We start from the raw sequence: 24082 nt of genomic DNA, 5'->3' as shown, positions 1-24082 counted from the left end.
TTGTCTCTATTCTATCTCGGTCTTTATTCTATCTCTGTCTCTATTCTTTGTTTCTATTCTTTGTCTCTATTCTGTCTCTGTCTTTATTCTGTCTATATCACTCTATTGTCTCTATTCTATAGCTCTCTATTCCGTATCTGTCTCTGTTCTGTATATGTCTCTATTCTGTATCTATTCTATCCCTGTCTCTATGGTCTCTATTCTATTTCTGTCTTTATTCTATATCTATTGTCTCAACTCTGTCTCTATTTTCTCTATTCTGTATATATTGCCTCTTTTCTATCTCTCTTTTCAATATCTGTCTTGATTCGGTCGCTATTCTCTCTCTCTCTATTATATTTTTGTCTCTTGTCTCTATTCTATATCTATTGTCTCTATTCTATATCTATTGTCTCTATTCTATCTCACTCTCTATTCTATATGTCTCTTGTTGCTCTTCTGTCTCTATTCTGTCCCTGTTTCTATTCTATATCTGTTGTCGCTGTTCTGTCTCTATTATATCTTTGTCTCTATTGTCTCTATTCTATATCTATTGTCTCTATTCTATATCTATTGTCTCTATTCTCTCTATTCTATCTCAGTCTCTATTCTATATGTCTCTTGTTGCTATTCTGTCTCTATTCTGTCCCTGTTTCTATTCTATATCTGTTGTCGCTATTCTTTGTTTCTATTCTTTGTCTCTATTCTGTCTCTGTCTTTATTCTGTCTATTATATCACTCTATTGTCTCTATTCTATAGCTGTCTCTATTCCGTATCTGTCTCTGTTCTGTATATGTCTCTATTCTGTATCTATTCTATCCCTGTCTCTATTCTATTTCTGTCTCTATTCTATATCTATTGTCTCAACTCTGTCTCTATTTTCTCTATTCTGTATATATTGCCTCTTTTCTATCTCTCTTTTCAATATCTGTCTTGATTCGGTCGCTATTCTCTCTCTCTCTATTATATTTTTGTCTCTTGTCTCTATTCTATATCTATTGTCTCTATTCTATATCTATTGTCTCTATTCTATCTCAGTCTCTATTCTATATGTCTCTTGTTGCTATTCTGTCTCTATTCTGTCCCTGTTTCTATTCTATATCTGTTGTCGCTGTTCTCTGTCTCTATTATATCTATCTAACTTATTGGTTGGTTTCTGTATTTCCAGACTAAAGATGTCTGTAGCCAGTTACAGGATGGGCTGTTGAAGGTCAACACAGAGCTACAGACAGTAAGTCCAAAATGTTTGACAAGTTCAGGAAACAGACACCATTCTAGAAAACGAAATATGGCATATTAAAAAAAAAAAAGGATATGGTGGGATGTAAAATAGTCGTCTTGGTATTTGCGTGATGTGGCGTGTTGATGGATGTTCTCTCTGTGTGTGTGTGTGTGTGTGTTTGTTTGTCTAAAGGCGTGGCGGACCTACTACCAGTACCACTCAGAGTATGAGTCTGCAGAGGGAAAGCTGAAGGAAGCAGAGAAACAGAAGCAAGGAGCTTCTAAAAAGATTGAGAAAGTAAACTCTTCTTCTCTGAAAAACACTCCTCGCATCCCTTTTTCTAGTCTAAATGAGTTCAAGTATGGAGATGTGTGTGTTTATGTGTACATGTGTTTACTGTATGTGTCCTACCTCATTCCCATGTGTTTACAGAGACAGTGTAAAGTGCAGGAGATCCAGCTGAAGTGCACTAAGGCTCGTAATGACTACCTTCTCAATCTGGCTGCAGCCAACGCTTCCATGAACAAGTACTATCTCCAAGACCTCTCCTCACTCATGGACGTAAGTGCTGCTTCACAGCCACTGACAGTCACCATTGTCTATTGTTTTAATAACCTTTTACTGCAGTGGGCTAAATCATGGTCACAGAGTGTTTCTTAAACAAAAGTATACACCTCACACACATGGTTATGGCTTTAAAAAATTAACACACCTGTACCATGTCAGATATAGAGCTGAAATGTATTACATTTAGAGTTTGCATCCCATTATTACACTTTATATACACAGTAAATTTGGAAAGTATTCAGACCCCTTGACCTTTTTCCACATTTTGTTACGTTACAGCCTTATTCTAAAATTGATTCAATTGGGTTTTTTCCTCATCAATCTACACACAATACCACATGATGACAAAGCAAACGCATGTTTTTAGACATTTTACAAAAATGTATTAAAAAACTGAAATATCACATTTACATAAGTATTCAGACCCTTTACTCAGTACTTTGTTGAAGCGCCTTTGGCAGTGATTACAGCCTTGAGTCTTCTTGGGTATGACACTACAAGCTTGGCACACCTGTATTTGGGGAGTTCCTCCCATTCTTCTCTGCAGATCCTCTCAAGCTCTGTCAGGTTGGATGGGGAGCGTTGCTGCACAGATATTTTCATGTCTCTCCAGAGATGTTCGATCGGGTTCAAGTCCGGGCTCTGGCTGGGCCACTGTCACGAGAATTTTCAATCCCAATGATGTTAACAATCCCTATAGCTTTGACCAATTCCCCCTAGGTTGTAAAGCTAGGGTTAATAAGAATTAGGCAAAGTCCCAGATATCTGCAAAAGGTTGGTTCTTTATTCAGAGAAAGTTCTCAAGTACATTTAGAGACTTGTCCTGAAGCCAATCCTGCATTGTCTTTGCTCTGTGCTTATGGTCGTTGTCCTGTTGGAAGGTGAACCTTCGCCCCAGTCTGAGGTTCTGAGCTCTCTGGAGCAGGGATCAAGGAACTCTCTGTACTTTGCTCCGTTCATCTTTACATCGATCCTGACTAGTCTCCTAGTCCCTGCCGCTGAAAAACATCCCAACTGCAAGATGCGGCCACCACCATGCTTCACCGTAGGGATGGTGCCAGGTTTCTTCAAGATGTGACGCTTGGCATTCAGGTCAAAGAGTTCAAACTTGGTTTCATCAGACCAGAGAATCTTGTTTCTCATGGTCAAGAGTCTTTAGGTGTCTTTTGGCAAACTCCAAGCGGGCTGTCATGTGCCTTTTACTGAGGAGTGGCTTCCGTCTGGCCACTCTACCATAAAGGCCTGATTGGTGGAGTGCTGCAGAGATGGTTGTCCTTCTGGAAGGTTCTCCCATCTCACAGAGGAACTTTGGAGCTCTGTTAGAGTGACCATTGGATTCTTGGTCACGTCCCTGACAAGAGTACTACCCTGTGTAAATTGTCTATTGTCATAACCGGTGTAACTGAACTTAACATTGGTAGAATAAGGAAGACACTTAAAACTAAAGCCAAACATTTAATTACAGGGAACTCACAACTATACACTGTAACGGAAAACTGTAAATTATACAGTAATTTGGAGTATTATCAACAGTAAAATACAGTAACATTTTACTGCAGCATACTGTACATTTTGGTGCATTGTGGGAAAAGGTTGTGGTCGGGGAAAGAATTGCTGTATTTAGAATGGTACTGTAATTCCACCTTATAGAATACAGTACCGTACTTACTGTATCTTTGTAGTGCCAATTCTTACTCCCTGAGTCAGAATGCTGTACCAATTTAAGTCCTAAGTGGTTATAGAGCCCCATCAATTTAAAATGTATAGGGGGCAGATTGGAATGGCAACAAGTCTTAAACCTAATGGTTGATCATTTTACCATGTTCTTTTGGTCTGTTTTGCCCTGTTGTCGCTGCCTGTGCTGAAGCCTTTGTTAAGCCCTCTAGAAGTTAAAGTGATATAAAACACCAAATATTCATTAATATGCTGTAATGTGTTAACATGTCACCTAGCAGCCAACCTGCTTGCACCAATCCCTTGTAATTACAGTAAAATACTGTGAAATACACACCCCTCCCTCCTTCATCCAAATCTAATCAAATTTTATTGGTCACATACGCGTGATTAGCAGATGTTATTGCAGGTGTAGAAAAATGCTTGTGCTTCTAGCTCCGACAGTGCAGTAAATCTAACAAGTAATATCTAACAATTACACAACATATACCCAATACACACAAATCTAAGTAGGTATTAATTAAGACTATATACATATACGGACGATCGATGTCAGAGCGGAACGGACTAAGATACAGTAGAATAGTATAGAATACAGAATATACATATAAGATGACTAATGCCAGATATGTAAACATTATTAAAGTGACTAGTGTTCCATTATTAAAGTGGCCAGTGATTTCTAGTCTATGCCTAGAGGCAGCAGCCTCTGTGCTAGTGATGGCTGTTTAACATTCTGATGGCCTTGAGATAGAAGCTGTTTTTCACTCTCTTCATTCCGGTTATGGAAGCATTTCCTTTTTTTTACAGTATAATACAGTACATTTTACAGCATTGTACTGTGTGATTATTAGCCAGTACTTGCTTTGATACTGTATATTACAGTAGGTCTACCGTAATATGAAATACAGCCTTTTACTTGCCACTGAGCTGCCTGTAAATTATTGTCAAATTCATGGCAACATTACATTTGACATAGTCATTTAGCAGATGCTCTGATCCAGAGCAACTTACAGGAGCAATAAGGGTTAAGTGCCTTGCTCAAGGGCACATTGACAAATGTTTCACCTAGACTGCTCGAGGATTCAAACCAGCAACCTTTACTGTTACTGGCCCAACGCTCTTAACCGCCAGGCTACCTGTCGCCGGCAACCCCTTTACAGTGTACACATAACATGGTTGGAACCGAACCAATACAGTACAACACCTGCAACAGTCCCATCTCTCCCTCAGTGTTCAGACATTGGCTACCACCTTTCTCTATCCCGTGTGCTACGCTCCTACCTGTCCAGCCACTTCCGGGCCCAGCAGAACCTGAGTGGAGGGCTGCAGCAGCTCCACACTGCTGTGTCTGGACTGGACCAGATTCAGGACAGAGACAACCTGCTACAGACTCACACCAACACCTTCTGTCTACCCCTCCGCTTCCACTACCAGCCACACGAGGGTGACCAGGTAGAGTGGGTGGGGTGGGGAGTGTCTGTGTGCGTGTGCTTTTATTTTCTGTAACTATGTTTAAGAATGTGTGGGTTGTGTATCTGGATGTCATGTGTCTTTGCTCCCACCTGTCTGAAATCACCTGATTCTCGCCTGTCCCTGTCCCTCTGTCTGTGCCTGTCCCTCTGTCTGTCCCTCTGTCTGTGCCTGTCCCTCTGTCTGTGCCTGTCCCTCTGTCTGTCTCTGTGCCTCTCTCTGTCCCTCTCTCTGTCCCTGTGCCTGTCCCTCTGTCTGTCTGTCCCTGTTTCTGTGCCTGTCCCTGTCTCTGTCCCTGTGCCTGTCCCTCTGTCTGTCTCTGTCCCTGTGCCTGTCTGTCTCTGTCCCTGTGCCTGTCCCTCTGTCTGTGTCTGTGCCTGTCTCTGTCCCTCTGTCTGTCTGTCTCTGTCCCTCTGTCTGTCCCTGTGCCTGTCCCTGTTAGGTGTGTGAGGTGAGTGCAGAACAGGAGATTAGGTGTGAGATGGAGACCAGGTTCCAACAGCTGCAGTCAAAGCTCACCGGGTTCACTCAGGAAACAGAGGAGGTACAGTCCAATCAATCAATCACATTTATAAAGCCTTTTTTCATCAACAGTCATTTTATATTGGAACAAAATTAATTAGATTATGTTGACACTCCATCCACCCAGGCAGGTAAGAAGCTCCAGGCGGCCCGCTCGGCCCTGCTAGAAGCTATCAGTGATGATGACCTGGATCCTCCACCCTCCAGCAACCAGACCCAGGGCTCCCAGGTCCATCTCCAGATCCCATCTCAGAGCCAAGGTCAGGGGGGAAGCAGTGAGAGCCTGGCCAGCAGCAGTAGCAGACCCAGTCTGGCCAGACGGAGAGCCAACCTGCAGGAGACTGAGGCACTCTACTGTGCTGTGAGTCATTATTACACTGATCTACGCAGGCCAACAGTAGTTCACTGTAATAGTGGTGGTTGTGGTGATGATGGCTATATTAATGATGAGAATGAAATGCAAGTAGATGATGATGATGAACATTTTCATCATCATGAAGAGTTGTGTTTTATATCTTCCCTCAGAATGTGAAGGAGTATCTCTGTAAAAGCTCTCTGGTATCTAAACTACAGGCGAAACATGATCTGCTTAAAGTGGCGGTTGAGAAAGGTACAGCACTAACTACTTCTGTAATAAACACAACTGTTCAACATGACTTCTAGCCCCATCAGGGCAGTACCCAGGCGTGGAGTTTTAGTAAGGTCTGGAAGGGGGTAGCTGTGCAGTCATTCTCCGAGTCGTTTGTTTGTTTGTTTGGGTGATGTCTGTAGACGCGGCAGGCGTCGTGGGATGTTTTAAAATTGCCTTTTGCAAACACACTGTCAGCAGCGTTTCTAGTAGACTAGTTGAGTCCGGAGCCGACTCGGAGCTGGGCTAGTCCGTGTCACGTCTCAGGCCCTGTGCACCGAGAGGGTGGAGATGGCCGTTTGAGAGGGGAGGCAGGGGAACATAACGAACAAACCACTGTTCATGATTCCACTCGTTCACACAGAGGCAGGCTCGATTACATCCCAACTGTCATTGTTGTTATTTAAAATGTAAAATCTAGCTGTTATTATCTTAATCATTGCTTTTTCTTCCCTTCCTAGCTGAACCAACCAATGGTCATCAGACCAGGTAGAGTTCCATTCCTCTGTAAGGCCTTTATAACTGCCTCATAAGAGTGACATAACAGTTTAGTGCACTCTGCTATACTCAACTGACTAGAGCTGTCTCCACCCCGTCCAGGAAGTTACTGCGTGTGAGGAGTCAACCCAGCGTCCAGTACACCCACAAACTCTTCACAGGAGACATGCTCTCCTTCATACAGGCATCAGGACAGGAGATACCTGTAGTGGTGGAAAGCTGCATTCGCTTCATCAACCTTAACGGTGAGCCATTGAAACAGCCCAGCAGAACATACCTTATCTTACCTTGGTACATATCCATCCTGATATTGTGTGGAACATGTTCCTGCCAGAACATGCATCTGGAACAAGATGCTCTGCTGTTTCACTGTACTGTACAAACAACACATTTACTGTGTATTTGTCAATGTCTTCATGTCTGTCTGTCTGTCAATCCATCCCATACTGTAGGTCTCCACCATGAGGGTATCTTCAGAGTACCAGGGTCTCAGGGGAAGGTCAACAGTCTGAGAGATGCCTTTGAGCGAGGTAGGCCTGTCTGCTGTCTCCTGTCTCCTGTCTGCAGGCCCTGTCTGCAGGCCCTGTCTGCAGGCCCTGTCTGCTGTCCCAGTCTGCTGTCCCAGTCTGCTGTCCCAGTCTGCTGTCCCAGTCTGCTGTTTCCTGTCAGTATCTCCTGTCCGCTGTCCCCATCTGCTGTCCCTGTCTCCTCTTTTTATCGCCTGTCTGCTGTCCCGTGTCTCTTGTCTTCTGTCCCGGTCTGCTGTCCCCATCCCCTCTGCTGTCCCCTGTCTGCTGTCCCCTGTCTGCTGTCCCCTGTCTGCTGTCCCTGTCTCCTCTTTATCTCCTGTCTGCTGTCCCCTGTCTCCTCTTTATCTCCTGTCTGCTGTCCCCTGTCTCCTGTCTGCTGTCCCCTGTCTGCTGTCCCTGTCTCCTCTTTATCTCCTGTCTGCTGTCCCCTGTCTGCTGTCTCCTGTCTGCTGTCCCCTGTCTGCTGTCTCCTGTCAGTATCTCCTGTCTGCTGTCCCTGTTTCCTGTCTGCTGTCTCCTGTCTGCTCTCCCTGTTTCCTGTCTGCTGTCTCCTGTCTGCTCTCCCTGTTTCCTGTCTGCTGTCTCCTGTCTCCTGTCTGCAGGCCCTGTCTGCTGTCTCCTGTCTGCTCTCCCTGTTTCCTGTCTGCTGTCTGCTGTCTCCTGTCAGTATCTCCTGTCTGCTGTCCCTGTCTGCTCTCCCTGTCTCCTCTTTTTATCCCCTGTCTGCTGTCCCCTGTCTGCTGTCCCCTGTCTGCTGTCCCGGTCTACTGTCCCTGTCTCCGGTCTGCTGTCCCGGTGTGCTGTCCAGACTGCTGTCCTGGTCTGTTGTCCCTGTCTCCTGCCTGCCTGTTGTCCCTGTCTCCTGCCTGTTGTCCCTGTCTCCTGCCTGTTGTCCCTGTCTCCTGCCTGTTGTCCCTGTCTCCTGCCTGTTGTCCCTGTCTCCTGCCTGTTGTCCCTGCTCCTGCCCGCTGTCCCTGTCTCCTGCCCGCTGTCCCTGTCTCCTGCCCGCTGTCCCTTGCCCGCTGTCCCTTGCCCGCTGTCCCTGTCTCCTGCCCGCTGTCCCTGTCTCCTGCCCGCTGTCCCTGTCTCCTGCCCGCTGTCCCTGTCTCCTGCCCGCTGTCCCTGTCTCCTGCCCGCTGTCCCTGTCTGCTTCTCCTGTCTGCTTCTGCTGTCCCTGTCTCTTGTCTGCTGTCCCGGTGTGCTGTCCCTGTCTCCTGCCTGTTGTCCCTGTCTCCTGTCTGCTGTCCCTGTCTGCTCTCCTTGTCTGCTGTCCCTGTTTCCTGTTTTTATCTCCTGTCTGCTTCTCCTGTCTGCTTCTGCTGTCCCTGTCTTCTGCCTGCTGTCCCTGCCTGCTGTTTTTATCTCCTGTCTGCTTCTCCTGTCTGCTTCTGCTGTCCCTGTCTCCTGCCTGCTGTCCCTGCCTGCTGTTTTTATCTCCTGTCTGCTTCTCCTGTCTGCTTCTGCTGTCCCTGTCTCCTGCCTGCTGTCCCTGCCTGCTGTTTTTATCTCCTGTCTGCTTCTCCTGTCTGCTTCTGCTGTCCCTGTCTCCTGCCTGTTGTCCCTGTCTCCTGCCTGCTGTCCCTGCCTGCTGTTTTTATCTCCTGTCTGCTTCTCCTGTCTGCTTCTGCTGTCCCTGTCTCCTGCCTGCTGTCCCTGCCTGCTGTCTCCTGTCTGCTGTTTCCTGTCTCCTGTCTGCTGTTTCCTGTCTCCTGTCTGCTGCTCTAGCTTCATCTAGTGCAGACCTGGGTTCAACAAGTCGCTCTTCTCTTTCAAATACTTTATTATATCATATTGTGTACATATTCTATCACAACCAGTTATTACTATGCATATATTTTTTTAACTCACTTATATTTTTGATTTGACGTTTGATTATTATTGATATTAATACTGAACTGTTGAGGAGAACTTGCAAGTAAGTGTTTCTCTGCACCATTTATACCTGCTGTATCCTGTGTATGGGATGAATAAACGTTCTTTTTATTTAGCTGGCCTGGCACAATGGAACCAATGTTATAGTCCCAAAAATGCAAACCCAGGCAGGCTCAATTGAACACACAAAGTATTTGAAAGAAAACAAATCAAGTACTATTTGAACCCTGGTCTGGTATCTCTCTAGTGAAGCCATAGTCCTGTGCTGTAGTGTTGATCATTAATAATGGTGGGCAGTGTGCCCTGGGCGTTCCCTGTAGGAGAGGACCCTGTGGCAGACAACAGGTGTGACTTGGACTCGGTAGCAGGAGTACTGAAACTCTACTTTAGAACCCTGGAGAACCCTCTCTTTCCTCAGGACAGCACCACTCAGCTCCTGGAGTACGCACGTAAGTCTGTGCATGTGTATGTGTTTATTGTGTAGGTTTTCATATGCTTTTCCTGTTCATCTCTTTCTTTGTTGTAACCTTCCAGAGATTGACAACGAGACGGAGAGAGCAGCTAAACTCAAATCAGTCATCTCCTCCTATCCACCACCTGTCAGCACCGTCATGAGATACCTCTTTGCATTCCTCCATCAGTGAGTATGCCTGCTCAAACACGTTGGTTTCGGGCACAAATATCATATCAAATCAAATGTATTTATATAGCCCTTCTTACATCAGCTGATATCTCAAAGTGCTGTACAGAAACCCAGCCTAAAACCCCAAACAGCAAGCAATGCAGGTGTAGAAGCACGGTGGCTAGGAAAAACTCCCTAGAAAGGCCAAAACCTAGGAAGAAACCTAGAGAGGAACCAGGCTACTGTACGGTATGTCCAAGTCTAGTGCTTTGTCCATGTCATTGTCAAGGGGAAGTAACTATAAACTTACCAGAAAGCTGTCTGTTCAGAGAAGAGGAAGTCAAGGAACCTCAGAGAGAACCAGATGTTTTTTTTCCTAAAACAAAGTTAGGTTGCGTCCCAAATAGCACCCTGTTCCCGATATAGTGCACTACTTTTGACCAGGCCGTGTCTGAGTTCTTCAGTATGAACTTAAACTGTCAAATTTCAGCTCTGATTAGTTTGTTTTTATTCTTCCCCCCCCCCCCCCCCCCCCCCCAGTGTGTCTCAGTACAGCGATGAGAACATGATGCAGCCCTATAACCTGGCTGTGTGCTTCGGCCCCAGTCTGCTACGAGGGGCGCAGGATGATGATGTCGTTACCTTGCAGCCTCAGATCAACTCCCTGGTGAAGAGCATCATCTTGCAGCACGAGAGCATCTTCCCCAGCCTGGCCGAGCTACAGGGACCAGTGTATGAGAAATGCATGACGCTGCAGCAAGACGACTGGTGAGAGACAACACACGGACAAATGGACAGCGACCTAGACACACACACATGATGGTGATGGTCTGTGTTTATTTTGCAGTGAGGAGGGAGAAGGGGATTCAGAACACCACAGTAAAGAAGGTAAAAGGGGGCCAGCTGCTATCTTCATGGTTGTGTGTTTTGAGAATCAATAATTTGACTCTGAGATATTGTTTGTCCCATCTATGCTTTATTAGAAACATTTCTCAACTATGGATGGAAACTATCCAGCTGGCTAAATCTGACACATTTACAGAAATGTTGATTGATGTGCATTGTCCCAGTCAAATAAATGTAATAACTCTTGATCCAGAGTCTGAGTCAAAGGGGGAGCGATCTCGAGCCAACAGCAGCTGCAGTTCAAGACAGTCCCCAGTAGGGGGCACTGGGACACCTGGAGGAAAGATTACCTCACAGTTCCCCATAACCCCACAGGGATGGCCCCTCTCCCCTGGATACATAAGCAAAGAGTAAGTACCATCAAAGATACTTCGGTAACACTTCATTTTAAATGGTCCTTATTAAATAAGTAATTACACTGTAACAAGTATTGTAATTTATCGTAATAATTCATAGTACCCTGTACTAACAACATGCAACTGGTGGTAATTGTAACAACGAATTCTTGTTACCATGCTTGTTACAAATGTTAAAGTTTCCGATAGCATCCCAACGCACCATTTTTCAGCCTGTGTTAACCATGTTATAAGTGGTAGCCAATTGAAAACAAACCACTTTGCTGTAAAGGGCTCTGGAGTCTGATGCCCAGGTCCAGCTTTTGTTTGAAATGCATGGAAGCTTATCAGCGTTATGGCAAAAACAAGGGGTTTATATCCAAAATTGGTTTAAATTGTTAAAACGTTTATCTGTGCATTTGACCTGGATAGCAACAGTAGCTAAGGACGACAGGGCTTGACAATGGGTGAATTCATTTATTAAGCGTCAATCAAACATCTTTAACACATTAATAAATAGTTAAGGCAAAAATTGTGAGATGGTCATTCAGTGCTTGCCAAATTGTGAGCGTTCTTGGTTGAGTAATGGTTTATAAATTCACTTAAAATGGTCAACCTCTTATCTCATCATGTAACCTAGCAAGGGTTTTTTATGGTTGAAGAATATTCTCACTTTTGGATGGGATGCATTGGAGCACTTTATTTATTCTAGGAATTAAGGCGTCACATCAAGATATGCACAACGTGCTCGAAATAACGACCTCAAACTCATACTGACAGTGCGCAAAGAACCCGGATCAAGTAGAAGGTTATGTGCAAAATCCAGACATAAGATGATTGCCGCAAAAGAAACAAAGTGTTGTGGAGGAGACAAAAATGTCCACAGAGGAGAGATAAGGTAGGTTTTCAATGCAATTGGTTTTGCTTTTTGGATACAGAAATTGTGTGCTGGACAGTTTAGCATAGGTAGTTAGCTAGCTAGCCTATTGTTGGCTAGCTAGCTGGCAAACATTAGCAGCCATTTTTGGTAGGCCTACCAACTCGGGCGGCAGGTAGCCTAGTGGCTTTAGAGCGTTGGACTAGTAACCGAAAGGTTGCAAGATCGAATCCCCGAGCTCACAAGGTAAAAATCTGTCGTTCTGCCCCTGACCAAGGCAGTTAACCCACTGTTCCTAGGCCGTCATTGAAAATAAGAATTTGTTCTTAACTGACTTGCCTAGTTAAATGAAGGTAAAATAAATATGCTGGCTTGCTAGTTAACATACAGAATAGACTTTCCATGCCTTGACAGATAACTTTATCTAGCTAGCTAGTTTGCTGAGCTCAATGGTCTTATCTTCCCTGAACCTTGTTCTCAGGGTATCCGTACGTTACCCAAAGAAAGGGTATTACGTGAGACACACCCAGCATATTAACATTAGTTACTTGTGTCAACACACCTATTAGTAGCTGCTTTTCAATGTAAACACTAGCTAGCTTATTAGTGTTAGCAAGCACCATTATTAGTATAATACTAGCTGGATAACACAACTAGGTAGCCATGCCTACCTATAGGCCTAAATCCTAATTGATAGAAACATGGTGCTGATGACAGCAGAGATATTGGAGGAAGGTCTGTGATGATAGCTAGCTAGCTAGCAGGCTAATTGTACAGTGTCTTTGCTAAATTGTCATACATTCTTCCTCTCTACTAGCTACAGATTGTAGGCCAGCTAATGTGCTATACAGTGCATTTGGAAAGTATTCAGACCCCTTGACTTTTTCAAAATGTTGTTACTTTGCAGCCTTATTTTAAAATTGATTAAATAATTATTTTCCCCCATCAATCTACACACACTACCCCATAATGACAAAGCAAAAACAGGTTTTTAGAAATGTTTGTTAATTTATTAAAAAATAAAAATGGATACGTTATTTACATAAGTATTCAGAGCCTTTTTTATGAGACTCAAAATTGAGCTCAGGTGCATCCTGTTTCCATTGATCCATCCTTGATGTTTCTACAACTTGATTGGAGTTCACCTGTGGTAAATTCAATTGATTGGACATGATTTGGAAAAGCACACACCTGTCTATATCAGGTCCCACAGTTGACAGTGCATGTCAGAGCTAAAACCAAGCTATGAGGTTGAAGGAATTGTCCGTAGAGCTCCGAGACAGGATTGTGTCGAGGCACAGATCTGGGGAAGGGTACCCAAGCATTTCTGCAGCATTGAAGGTCCTCAGGAACACAGTGGCCTCCATCATTCTTAAATTGAATAATTTTGGAACCACCAAGACTCTTCCTGGAGCTGGCCGCCCTGCCAAACTGAGCAATCAGGGGAGAAGGGGCTTGGTCAGGGAGGTGACCAAGAACCCGATGGTCACTCTGACAGAGCTCCAGAGTTCCTCTGTGGAGAGTGGAGAACCTTCCAGAAGGACAACCATCTCTGCAGCACTCCACCAATCAGGCCTTTATGGTAGAGTGGCCAGACGGAAGCCACTCCTCAGTAAAAGGCACATGACAGCCCGCTTGGAGTTTGCCAAAAGGCACCTAAAGGACTCTGACCTTACAATACAAGATTCTCTGGTCTGATGAAACCAGGGTTGAACTCTTTGGCTTGAATGCCAAGTGTCACGTCTGGAGGAAACCTGGCACCATCCCTACGGTGAAGCATGGTGGTGGCAGCGTCATGCTGTGGGGATGTTTTTCAGCGGCAGAGAAAAACCTGCTCCAAGCACTCAGGACCTCAGACTGGGGCAAAGGTTCACCTTCCAACAGGACAACAACCCTAAGCAACCAGCCAGGACAATGCAGGAGTGGCTTCGGGACAAGTTTCTGAATGTCCTTCAGTGGCCCAGCCAGAGCCAGGACTCGAACCCCGTTGAACATCTCTGGAGACACATGAAAATAGCTGTGTAGCGATGCTCCCCATCCAACCTGAAAAGACCTTGAGAGGATCTGCAGAGAATAATGGGAGAAACTCCCCAAATACAGGTGTGCCAAGCTTGTAGCGTCCTACCCAAGAAGACTCGAGGCTGAAATCGCTGCAAAAGTTTACATGTTTGCTTTGTCATTATGGGGTATTGTTTGTAGATTGATGAGGGGGGAAAAAACGATTTAATCAATTTTAGAATAAGGCTGTATTGTAACAAATGTTGGACAATGTCAAGATGTCTAAATACTTCCCGAATGCTCTGTAACCCAAATATATTGGTGTCCATTACTGGGCGTTACAGGGAAGCCCCATACAAACCACCACCATTGATTATTTTTCTTCAACTAACCTGTTCTTGGTGATACTGTCTTCATTCTTGATTTTGTGAACTAAGTTTTCTTAGAAATAAATATCTGTTTCCAGTTGCAGGTGGTTCTACAAAAAATATAAATTCAGAAAGATAAATCCATGTTTTGTATCGAGTGAGATATGACTCTTGCATGTGTGTAGATCTTTGTTTTGGTTGCACCGTGTGACTTCTACACGTGGCCGCGTCGCATAGAAACGACTAGTTCCTACAAAGATGCAGGGAAATCCTAGATGTGCGGCAGCTAAGATGGCGAGGAACCTCCTGGAATGGCACAAAACATGGATTTAATGTTTCTGAGTTTTCGCTGTTTTTTGTAGAACCACCTGTAACTGGAATAATACATTTCTAAGACACTCTTTTCACCAAATCGACAACGAAGAAAGTATCTCCAAATACAGGTTAGTTGAAAAATCTATTGTGACGGTTTGTATGGGGCATTCCTGCAACGCTCAGCAATGGACATCGAAAATCTTTGTTCACCTGATAATGTGATATAACCAATCTAGAGTTACTTCTCTACCACAGATTCCCACAAGATCGCAGACTCCAGGATGGGAAAATACTCACAAGAAAGAATCAAGACATACACGTTGTCGATTTCCATTGTTACTTGTAATGTTAAAAAGGAGAAAAAGACAATCCTGTTCTCTCTGAATTAGCTAGCTACTGTAGCTAGGCTACTTACCATTCAGATAAGTCACCACTATTAAAATTGTTATTTTATCTTAACTACTGCTGTACACACCTTTTTTATATTCATACACTGTCCATAATGTCTATGCACACCATCATATACAGTACATGTATATTTATACTCCTGACATTACTCTTTGTAATATTTCTTCTTATCTTTAACATTTTTGGATTTGCATGTATTGTTATGTGTTACTGCACTGTTGGAGCTAGGAGCATTTCACTACACCCGAAATAACATCTGCAAAATATGTGTACGTGACCAATAAAATTAGATTTCATTTATTGAGTAGGCCCGTATCTTTACTGTAATTAATCAAATTATTAATCCAACAATAAAAGTCCTTATTTTGTAAGAAATGTAAAGCATAAAGTGAACTAAAGTAGAAGCCCATCTTTTGTTTGTTGTCATTTGGTAATGAGTAGAAGTAAGTATATGGTAACGTATGTAGGTACACATTCATTACAAGTAAGTACCCCTCACTATATACTTCATTTGAGTACCCCTCACTATATACTTCATTTGAGTACCCCTCACTATATACTTCATTTGAGTAACCCTCACTATACACTTCATTTGAGTAACCCTCACTATACACTTCATTTGAGTAACCCTCACTATACACTTCATTCGTTTTAACACCAAGTAATTTCATTGCACTCTGGTGGTCTGGTGGGTTTATCCTCCCACTTGGATGATAAGGAGGTTCAGGTTGTCATAATAGGCAACATACACAGTCATTTTGAAGAGTGTGCATTCACAGGTAGGTAATTAGAGCCTATTGAGCCTCCAACCTTTCTAATCTCGGACACCCAGATTAGATCTGGCCAGGAGAGATTACAACCTTGTGACAGTTGTTACTGAATCGGATGAGAAGAAACGAAACACTAAATTGTTGCATTTAGTGGAAAACCTGCCCATTTCTAACAAGCATGGTTACAAGCATTTGTTTCACCTCTGTAATTACAGACTGAAATGACCACCAGTTGTGTGTTATTACAGTTTAACCATGAGTTATTACAGTAAACTACAATACTACTTAGGGTAATACACTGTAATAATGACACACTTCACCTATTACTGAAGTAACATGTACCACCGAGTCTTTAACCCGTACTGTAACTTAGATAGGAACATCTACTCTGCTATTCACAGGGTATATTGACTTGTTATGCTAGTAGTTTTTTAGCATTCATTGTCATAAGTTGTAGTGATCTAAATAAACCAAAGCGTTTTACCTGAAATCTCTGTTTTTCACAGAGCCCAGGACCAGTCGTCCAGTGAAGACATAACAGTTCAGGTTGACGAGGTCTGACATGTTTTTCATTAAGCTCATATTTAAATAATTTCTCTAATTTACCAGCAGGAGCTGTAGCAATTACTGTTCTCACTATTGAACTCACTAAGCGTACACTAATAAGATGTAAGCTGCCACGCTAGAGGGAGTCAACTCAAAAACATCTGTCTTCTCTTCCCTTCATCATTGTCCCCGCCCTCATTCCCTCTTCTCTTCCCTTCATCATTGTCCCCGCCCTCATTCCCTCTTCTCTTCCCTTCATTGTTGTCCCCTCTTCCCTCATTCCCTCTACTCTTCCATTCATCATTGTCCCCCTCCTGCCTCTATTCATTTCATAGGAGGTCTGCCGCCAGATGAACTCTGTCTTCAAGGAGCTTCTCTCTCGACAATCCCTCCCTCCCTACTCCTCCACCTCCTCGGTCACCTCATCCCCCTCTTCCCACCCTCCGCCACAGCAGAAGAAAGGAGGGATTGGATGGAGAAGGGAAAAGCCTGTTTAGATCAGGCCAATTGGACTGACAGAAAGTGAGAGGGGACCAGGATAGATGGATGGATGAATGAATATATTATTGCGGAAATGAACGGGGCAGAGACGAGACTCGGACGAGAAGACACACAGAGGGGGGGGGCGAAGAAGAGCGACTCAGAAGACACACAGAGGGGGGCGATGGAGAGTGACTCGGGCTGATTGAATGATTGTAGGTGTGGGATGACAGGTTGTGACAGCAGCCTTAGTGTGATTTACAGATGGCTGGATTAAATGAACCACAGTCAGTTCACTGTACTGTACGTGTCTGCTGAGCTGCTCAGACAGCAGCCTCCATTGTGGAGAATAGACAGTCAGACAGACAACGTTTGAATTGTACTGTGAAGCCTTTTGTTAGTGTGTTTGATACAACACAACCCTAACCCCCACTCTGATTTTTCACTCGACGGCTGTATCTCTATTCTCCACATGCCCACCCATGAATTTAAAAGCATTGGATTGTTGGACGCATTAGCTGGTGTGTGTACAAGGGCACACTAGGACACATGTTGAGAATCAGGACCCAGGACACTGTTAACTAATCAACAGCATGAGTAGATTTATCATAAGGTATTTTACCCACAATAACTTGGAATGTGCACTGCTGTATCCTCATGCATGTGGATGGATAAACCATACTACTGTTATTTTTATAGAATCAGTGATATACATCAAGTACTTGCCAAAAATGTGTGCGAGGATAAACTATATGCTCCAAGAAAGTGCTTTCCATAAATGTTGAACTTTCAAAAACCATGCGTCTGTCTATATTTATGGTCGCATGCAAACGCTAATTCTTTATTAACATATGAAAAGCCCATTCTACCTGTGCCAGTGAGATGTCTCGTCTGTTATTGAGTCTCTAAGAAACTGATAACAATCAACTGTGAATTCTAACTCGGATTAGTTTCATTCTCTCAGGGATAAACCGTTTCGAGATAGTTCTATTATACTTTATATAGTTTTAAGGATCTAACCATTGTTTTAATAGACTTGTATTTAGAATTAGTTTGAAATGTATATTATTACTGTAGGTATGTGTTTTACATGTTACAGGAAAAGGAGAAGCCTGTTGCAGTTAGACATTGTCTCACTAGATGGCAGCATCAACACACAGGATGTTGTACGCATGTCATATGTTCTTGGATAATGTATGTTCTAATGAGATAAAGGGTGGTGGCTGATGTGCAAACCGATATTTCATTTCTTAGTTGGTTAAAATGAGATTATGGAAAGGGTTTTGGTTAACGTTAGGGAAGATTGGGTTTTTAGATTTGGGCTGGTCAGGCTGGCAATGGGATTCTGGTCAGAAAAGTCAGTTTAGTCTCTTCCGTTCTTGAAATGTCTTTAGTACACTGCTCCAACAACATATGCATCCCATTATTAACTCTTTGACGAGGAAAATTACATAGTGTAATCACTGTGACTGTTACACTGTAGTTAGCTGTTTGGGCTTAGGAAACGGAACAGGCTTGAAACACTTTGAAGTGCAGAAAAAGTATGAAAAGGAAGTCTTCGTCAAGACGAGGCATGGGGTAAACCTTCAGAACATTATGTTCTAGTTCGCTAATCGTTCAGGATACACACACAAAGACAAGCACGCGCATGCACACACAAAAATACATACACGCATGTGCGCGCGCACACACACGAAGAAGCAGACAAGGCATTGATAAATGTTGCTCTGTCTCAAATCAACCCCTATCCCCTTCGCCCTATGCCCTTGTGGAGGTCTGAGAGGATAGGTATCAACATGACAATATGGATTTGTCATGTCCTCTCAGATCAAATTGTGTTCGTCACATGCTTCGTAAAAACAACAGGTGTAGACTAACAGTGAAATGTTTGCTTACGTATCCTTCCCAACAATGCTGAAAGAAAAATATAAATAATAGAAAAATGCATAGGACGTACTGTAGGGTCTAGGGGACAACCAAAGGGATAGGACGTACTGTAGGGTCTAGGGGACAACCAAAGGGATAGGACGTACTGTAGGGTCTAGGGGTCAACCAAAGGGATAGGACGTACTGTAGGGTCTAGAGGTCAACCAAAGGGATAGGACGTACTGTAGGGTCTAGGGGACAACCAAAGGGATAGGACGTACCGTAGGGTCTAGGGGACAACCAAAGGGATAGGACGTACCGTAGGGTCTAGGGGACAACCAAAGGGATAGGACGTACTGTAGGGTCTAGGGGTCAACCAAAGGGATAGGACGTACTGTAGGGTCTAGGGGTCAACCAAAGGGATAGGACGTACTGTAGGGTCTAGGGGTCAACCAAAGGGATAGGACGTACTGTAGGGTCTAGGGGTCAACCAAAGGGATAGGACGTACTGTAGGGTCTAGGGGACAACCAAAGGGATAGGACGTACTGTAGGGTCTAGGGGTCAACCAAAGGGCATAGGACGTACTGTAGGGCATAGGACGTACTGTAGGGTCTAGGGGACAACCAAAGGGATAGGACGTACTGTAGGGTCTAGGGGTCAACCAAAGGGATAGGACGTACTGTAGGGTCTAGGGGACAACCAAAGGGATAGGACGTACTGTAGGGTCTAGGGGTCAACCAAAGGGATAGGACGTACTGTAGGGTCTAGGGGTCAACCAAAGGGATAGGACGTACTGTAGGGTCTAGGGGACAACCAAAGGGATAGGATGTACTGTAGGGTCTAGGGGACAACCAAAGGGATAGGACGTACTGTAGGGTCTAGGGGACAACCAAAGGGATAGGACGTACTGTAGGGTCTAGGGGTCAACCAAAGGGCATAGGACGTACTGTAGGGCATAGGACGTACTGTAGGGTCTAGGGGACAACCAAAGGGATAGGATGTACTGTAGGGTCTAGGGGTCAACCAAAGGGATAGGACATACTGTAGGGTCTAGGGGACAACCAAAGGGATAGGACGTACTGTAGGGTCTAGGGGTCAACCAAAGGGCATAGGACGTACTATAGGGTCTAGGGGTCAACCAAAGGGATAGGACGTACTGTAGGGTCTAGGGGTCAACCAAAGGGATAGGACGTACTGTAAGGTCTAGGGGTCAACCAAAGGGATAGGACGTACTGTAGGGTCTAGGGGTCAACCAAAGGGATAGGACGTACTGTAGGGTCTAGGTGTCAACCAAAGGGATAGGACGTACTGTAAGGTCTAGGGGTCAACCAAAGGGATAGGACGTACTGTAGGGTCTAGGGGTCAACCAAAGGGATAGGACGTACTGTAGGGTCTAGGGGTCAACCAAAGGGCATAGGACGTACTGTAGGGCATAGGACGTACTGTAGGGTCTAGGGGACAACCAAAGGGATAGGATGTACTGTAGGGTCTAGGGGTCAACCAAAGGGATAGGACATACTGTAGGGTCTAGGGGACAACCAAAGGGATAGGACGTACTGTAGGGTCTAGGGGTCAACCAAAGGGATAGGACGTACTATAGGGTCTAGGGGTCAACCAAAGGGATAGGACGTACTGTAGGGTCTAGGGGTCAACCAAAGGGATAGGACGTACTGTAGGGTCTAGGGGTCAACCAAAGGGATAGGACGTACTGTAGGGTCTAGGGGACAACCAAAGGGATAGGACGTACTGTAGGGTCTAGGGGTCGACCAAAGGGCATAGGTCAACGGGAGGATAAGGCATAGGGTCTAGGGGTCGACCCAAGTTCATAGGGTCTAGGGGTCGAATTGGGATTGGGAAACAAGTAATAGACGTCACACTGCATCAGGGATTACAGGTGACAGTTTTCAGGCTTGCTACATCTTGCACATTAACAGACATATTGATCAATGTGCATTTCAAAGAAATGAAATCATAGTGACCCCTCACCCCTACACTAAGGTACTGTCTAAACCATCACGGTCACTCTGCCCCTCTGGTTCCCACATCTCCTCAATCTGAGAGGACTGATACCCCTAGCCAATATAACTCAGATTGTACAACTGATGTACAACAAATTTGAAAACGGTTGTGATTCAACTAAGTTTTTCTGCACAAAAATTATTACAGAACTGTTTGCGCAGGCAAACTCTTCGTTGTATCACAAAAACATCAGCTGTATCACAACGGTTATGTGAAATGTGCTGTAGGCTACATCAGTTGTACAACCAGAATGTGTACTAGGCCAGAGATACTGACCAAACCCTTTGGTCTTTCTATCCCCTACGGTCAGAACGGACAGAGACCACTGACCTCTGCTGTCCATTTAATAATCACAATGTCACTCACTGTTGGTTCATTCCCCAACTGTTTACATTCTGTGGGAAAGTGATGAGTTGTTCCCTGTGATTTATCATTTATATACTGAATATCAAACAATGTGTTTATAAAGAGATTTCATGTAAGAATTGAATGTACGTAGGGAGTGGAGCGACAAATAAGCTTGATGAATGATGTATGGTGTGTGAAGAGTGCTGGGAATTACCCTCCAGTGTATTTTGGCTTCGGACTATTTTGTCTTTCTGTCTCTCTGACTCCCTCTGTCTCCATCAGTTGTTTGGTCCGCAGAGACCCTGAAGTTGGCGTGTACACATCTCTTTCTCTCTTTTGTTTGTGTATTGTTTAAAATCAATGTTTCTGAGTACACCCTCTCTAGGCCAATTTGCTCAAACACTCTTACCACACTCAATTTGCTTATGTATGAGTGTGTATGTGTGCTCAATTCTCTCTCTCTCTCACCCCATCTGACTGTTCACACCAACATGTTTCTCATGTTCTCCATCAAGCTCTTAATACATGCCTTGTGCTTCCCGAGCTCTTTCCCCCGTCCCCTCTCTCCTTCATCTCTCCTCCATCTTTCTCTCCTCCATACCTCTCTCATCATCTCCCCTAATGCTGGTCCGTGCTCCCTGCTCTAAGCTCTTTCCCCCGGCCCCCTCTTTCTCCCTCCCATACCTCCACCACATCTCCCCTCCATCTCCCCCATACCTCGCTGAGCTCTTTCCCCCGGTCCATCATATCTCCTCCCGCTTTCTCCCATACCCCCTTCACCTCCCCCCACCTCTCTCCATACCTCCTCCACGTCCTTCACCTCTCCTCCATACCTCACTTGTTCTCTTCCCTAATGCTGTCCGTGCTCCCCACGCTGAGCTCTTTTCCCCGGTCCCCTCTCTCACCTCTCTCTCCCCTATACCTTTCTCTCCCTCTAACCCTCTCCCTCCCCCTAACCCGCTCTCCCCATATCTATCCCCCTAACCCTCTGTCCCCCATATCTCTCTCCCCCTAACCCTCTCTCTCCCCCTAACTCTCTCTCCCTGTGGGTCAGCTGGAGCCAGTATGAGACACATGGGGTGGGAACTCGATCACATCACATACGGGCTGATCTAGGAAGAGAAAGAGCCTCGATTTACATAATATACTGGATTATCTAGGAAGAGAAAGAGCTTTGATCACATAACATACTGGATTATCTAGGAAGAGAAAGAGCTATGATCACATAACATACTGGATTATCTAGGAAGAGAAAGTTCTATGATCACCTAACATACTGGATTATCTAGGAAGAAAAGAGGCTTGATCACATAACATACTGTAAGATCTAGGAAGAGAAAGAGCCTCGATCATATAATTATCTAGGAAGAGAAAGAGCATTGATCACATAACATACTGGATGATCTGTGGAGAGAAAGAGCCTTGATCACATAACATACTGGATTATCTGTGGAGAGAAAGAGCCTCGATCACATAACATACTGGATGATCTGTGGAGAGAAAGAGCCTCGATCACATAACATACTGGATTATCTGTGGAGAGAAAGAGCCTTGATCACATAACATACTGTAAGATCTAGGAAGAGAAAGAGCCTCGATCATATAATTATCTAGGAAGAGAAAGAGCGTTGATCACATAACATACTGGATGATCTGTGGAGAGAAAGAGCCTCGATCACATAACATACTGGATGATCTGTGGAGAGAAAGAGCCTCGATCACATAACATACTGGATGATCTGTGGAGAGAAAGAGCCTCGATCACATAACATACTGGATTATCTGTGGGGAGAAAGAGCTTTAAAAGAGAACATACACCCGATGGAAAGGTTCCGACCTCTCCATATTATTATGTGATCATCCAATAGGCCATCAGGGATTGGACCCATAACCACTGCAGCATAGCCACTGGAGTTGCCTGGAAACCAAATCAAACAGGTTAGTGTGGATTTCATTTCAGCCATTTTATTAATCACAAACAGACTCTCCGTCACTCTCTCTCTTTATCTCTCTCTGCCCTCCATCTCTCTCTCTCGTTCTCTCTCATACTCTTACTCTCTCTTCTGTTGCTCTCTCACATTACTCATCTCCTTGGTCTGACCAGATGCCCAGATGTCCTTCGTTGTCCTCTCCCACCCCTGTGGCAACTTTATATCCTCTATCTCTCTCTCCACAGGAGGTTGGTGGCACCTTAATTGGGGAGGACGGGCTCGTGGTAATGGCTGGAGCAGAATGGGTGGAATGGTATCAAATACATCAAACACATGGTTTCCACAACACAACACAATAGGTTTCCATGTGTTTGATGCCATTCCAGTCGCTCCGTTCCAGCCATTATTATGAGCCGTCCTCCCTTCAGCAGCCTCCACTGTCTCTATCTCTCTCCCTCTCGCTCTCCTCCTCACATCTCTCTCTCTCTCTCTCTCTTAGTTCTCTTTCCTCCTCATATCTCTCAATCCCGTCCTCCTGTGTTTGAAAACTGACTCCTTTCTACCATGAAAAATTGTAGGTTTTAGAGGTTGACCCTAACAGTGAGATATGGACAGGATATTCAACACGATAATGTGAGTTGCCATAACTCTTGCTTTCTTGTGGCTGCCTCTGGCTCAATTTCCTAATTTCTCTCTCCACCAATATTTATTTCTCTCTCCAAGTTCTTATAAGTCATGTCCCTTTTATTCAGGCCATAAGTTAATGTGTGTGTGTGGTTGTGTGCTTGCGTGTGTGTCTTTGTGTGTGTGCACGTGGCTGCTTGTGTGTGCATGCGTGTGCATGTGTTCCTTCCCTTCATGTGTGTATCTCCAGGTGATAGTAATCAATCAGGCTGTCTGATCAGGCCTCTGCCCACCACAGCTGGCTCCAATCACTCTGTTAGTAGACCATTTCAGAGCCACATGGCTAAGCTACATTACAATATGTCAGGGTACAGCTATTGCCTCCATCAATTAACTCAAAGTATCTTCTCTCAGTGCTACGAGATAGTTTTAGGTTTTCATTATATCCATTTCTACTCAACAGTGACAGAGTGAGAGCGAGAGAGAAAGAGAGAATGAATATCCAAGGCTTCAGGTCCTCTGCCTTTTGCCTTTGGCCTAAAGAGCAGGAAACTGGATTTCAAAGAAATCAGAAATATTGACATTGTCATCCTACAAGAAACATGGTATAGTGGAGATGGACCCACTGGTTGCCCTCTAGGTTACAGAGAGCTGGTAGTCCCATCCACCACACTACCAGGTGGGTGGTATAGAGGAGATGGA

General features: G+C 44.5%; 1 protein-coding gene across 4 annotated transcripts in view; it reads left to right on the top strand.

Annotated features, from left to right (window-relative positions):
- Nucleotides 1-17387, top strand: part of LOC106572702 (rho GTPase-activating protein 4) — a 42021-nt gene extending 24634 nt beyond the window's left edge. For 3 of the 4 annotated variants that reach the window (XM_014147099.2, XM_014147097.3, XM_014147100.2), the window contains exons 5-21: nucleotides 1149-1211; nucleotides 1395-1499; nucleotides 1635-1763; nucleotides 4677-4898; nucleotides 5359-5460; nucleotides 5566-5799; nucleotides 5964-6048; nucleotides 6528-6555; nucleotides 6667-6809; nucleotides 7017-7094; nucleotides 9287-9415; nucleotides 9501-9606; nucleotides 10129-10356; nucleotides 10436-10476; nucleotides 10688-10844; nucleotides 16072-16120; nucleotides 16447-17387. In XM_014147099.2, coding sequence (XP_014002574.1) covers nucleotides 1149-1211; nucleotides 1395-1499; nucleotides 1635-1763; nucleotides 4677-4898; nucleotides 5359-5460; nucleotides 5566-5799; nucleotides 5964-6048; nucleotides 6528-6555; nucleotides 6667-6809; nucleotides 7017-7094; nucleotides 9287-9415; nucleotides 9501-9606; nucleotides 10129-10356; nucleotides 10436-10476; nucleotides 10688-10844; nucleotides 16072-16120; nucleotides 16447-16608 — 2061 coding nt within the window. In that variant the 3' untranslated portion in view covers nucleotides 16609-17387. Of the gene's footprint in view, nucleotides 1-1148; nucleotides 1212-1394; nucleotides 1500-1634; nucleotides 1764-4676; nucleotides 4899-5358; nucleotides 5461-5565; nucleotides 5800-5963; nucleotides 6049-6527; nucleotides 6556-6666; nucleotides 6810-7016; nucleotides 7095-9286; nucleotides 9416-9500; nucleotides 9607-10128; nucleotides 10357-10435; nucleotides 10477-10687; nucleotides 10845-14642; nucleotides 15200-16071; nucleotides 16121-16446 lie in introns of those variants that run through there. The other variant, XM_014147098.3, reaches the window with a different exon arrangement.
- The last annotated feature ends 6695 nt before the right edge of the window (nucleotides 17388-24082 follow it).

Source organism: Salmo salar, chromosome 15, assembly GCF_965601325.2.
Source record: "Salmo salar chromosome 15, fSalSal1, whole genome shotgun sequence".
Lineage (NCBI taxonomy): Eukaryota > Metazoa > Chordata > Actinopteri > Salmoniformes > Salmonidae > Salmo > Salmo salar.
This window is presented reverse-complemented; position numbering and strand designations above follow the sequence as displayed.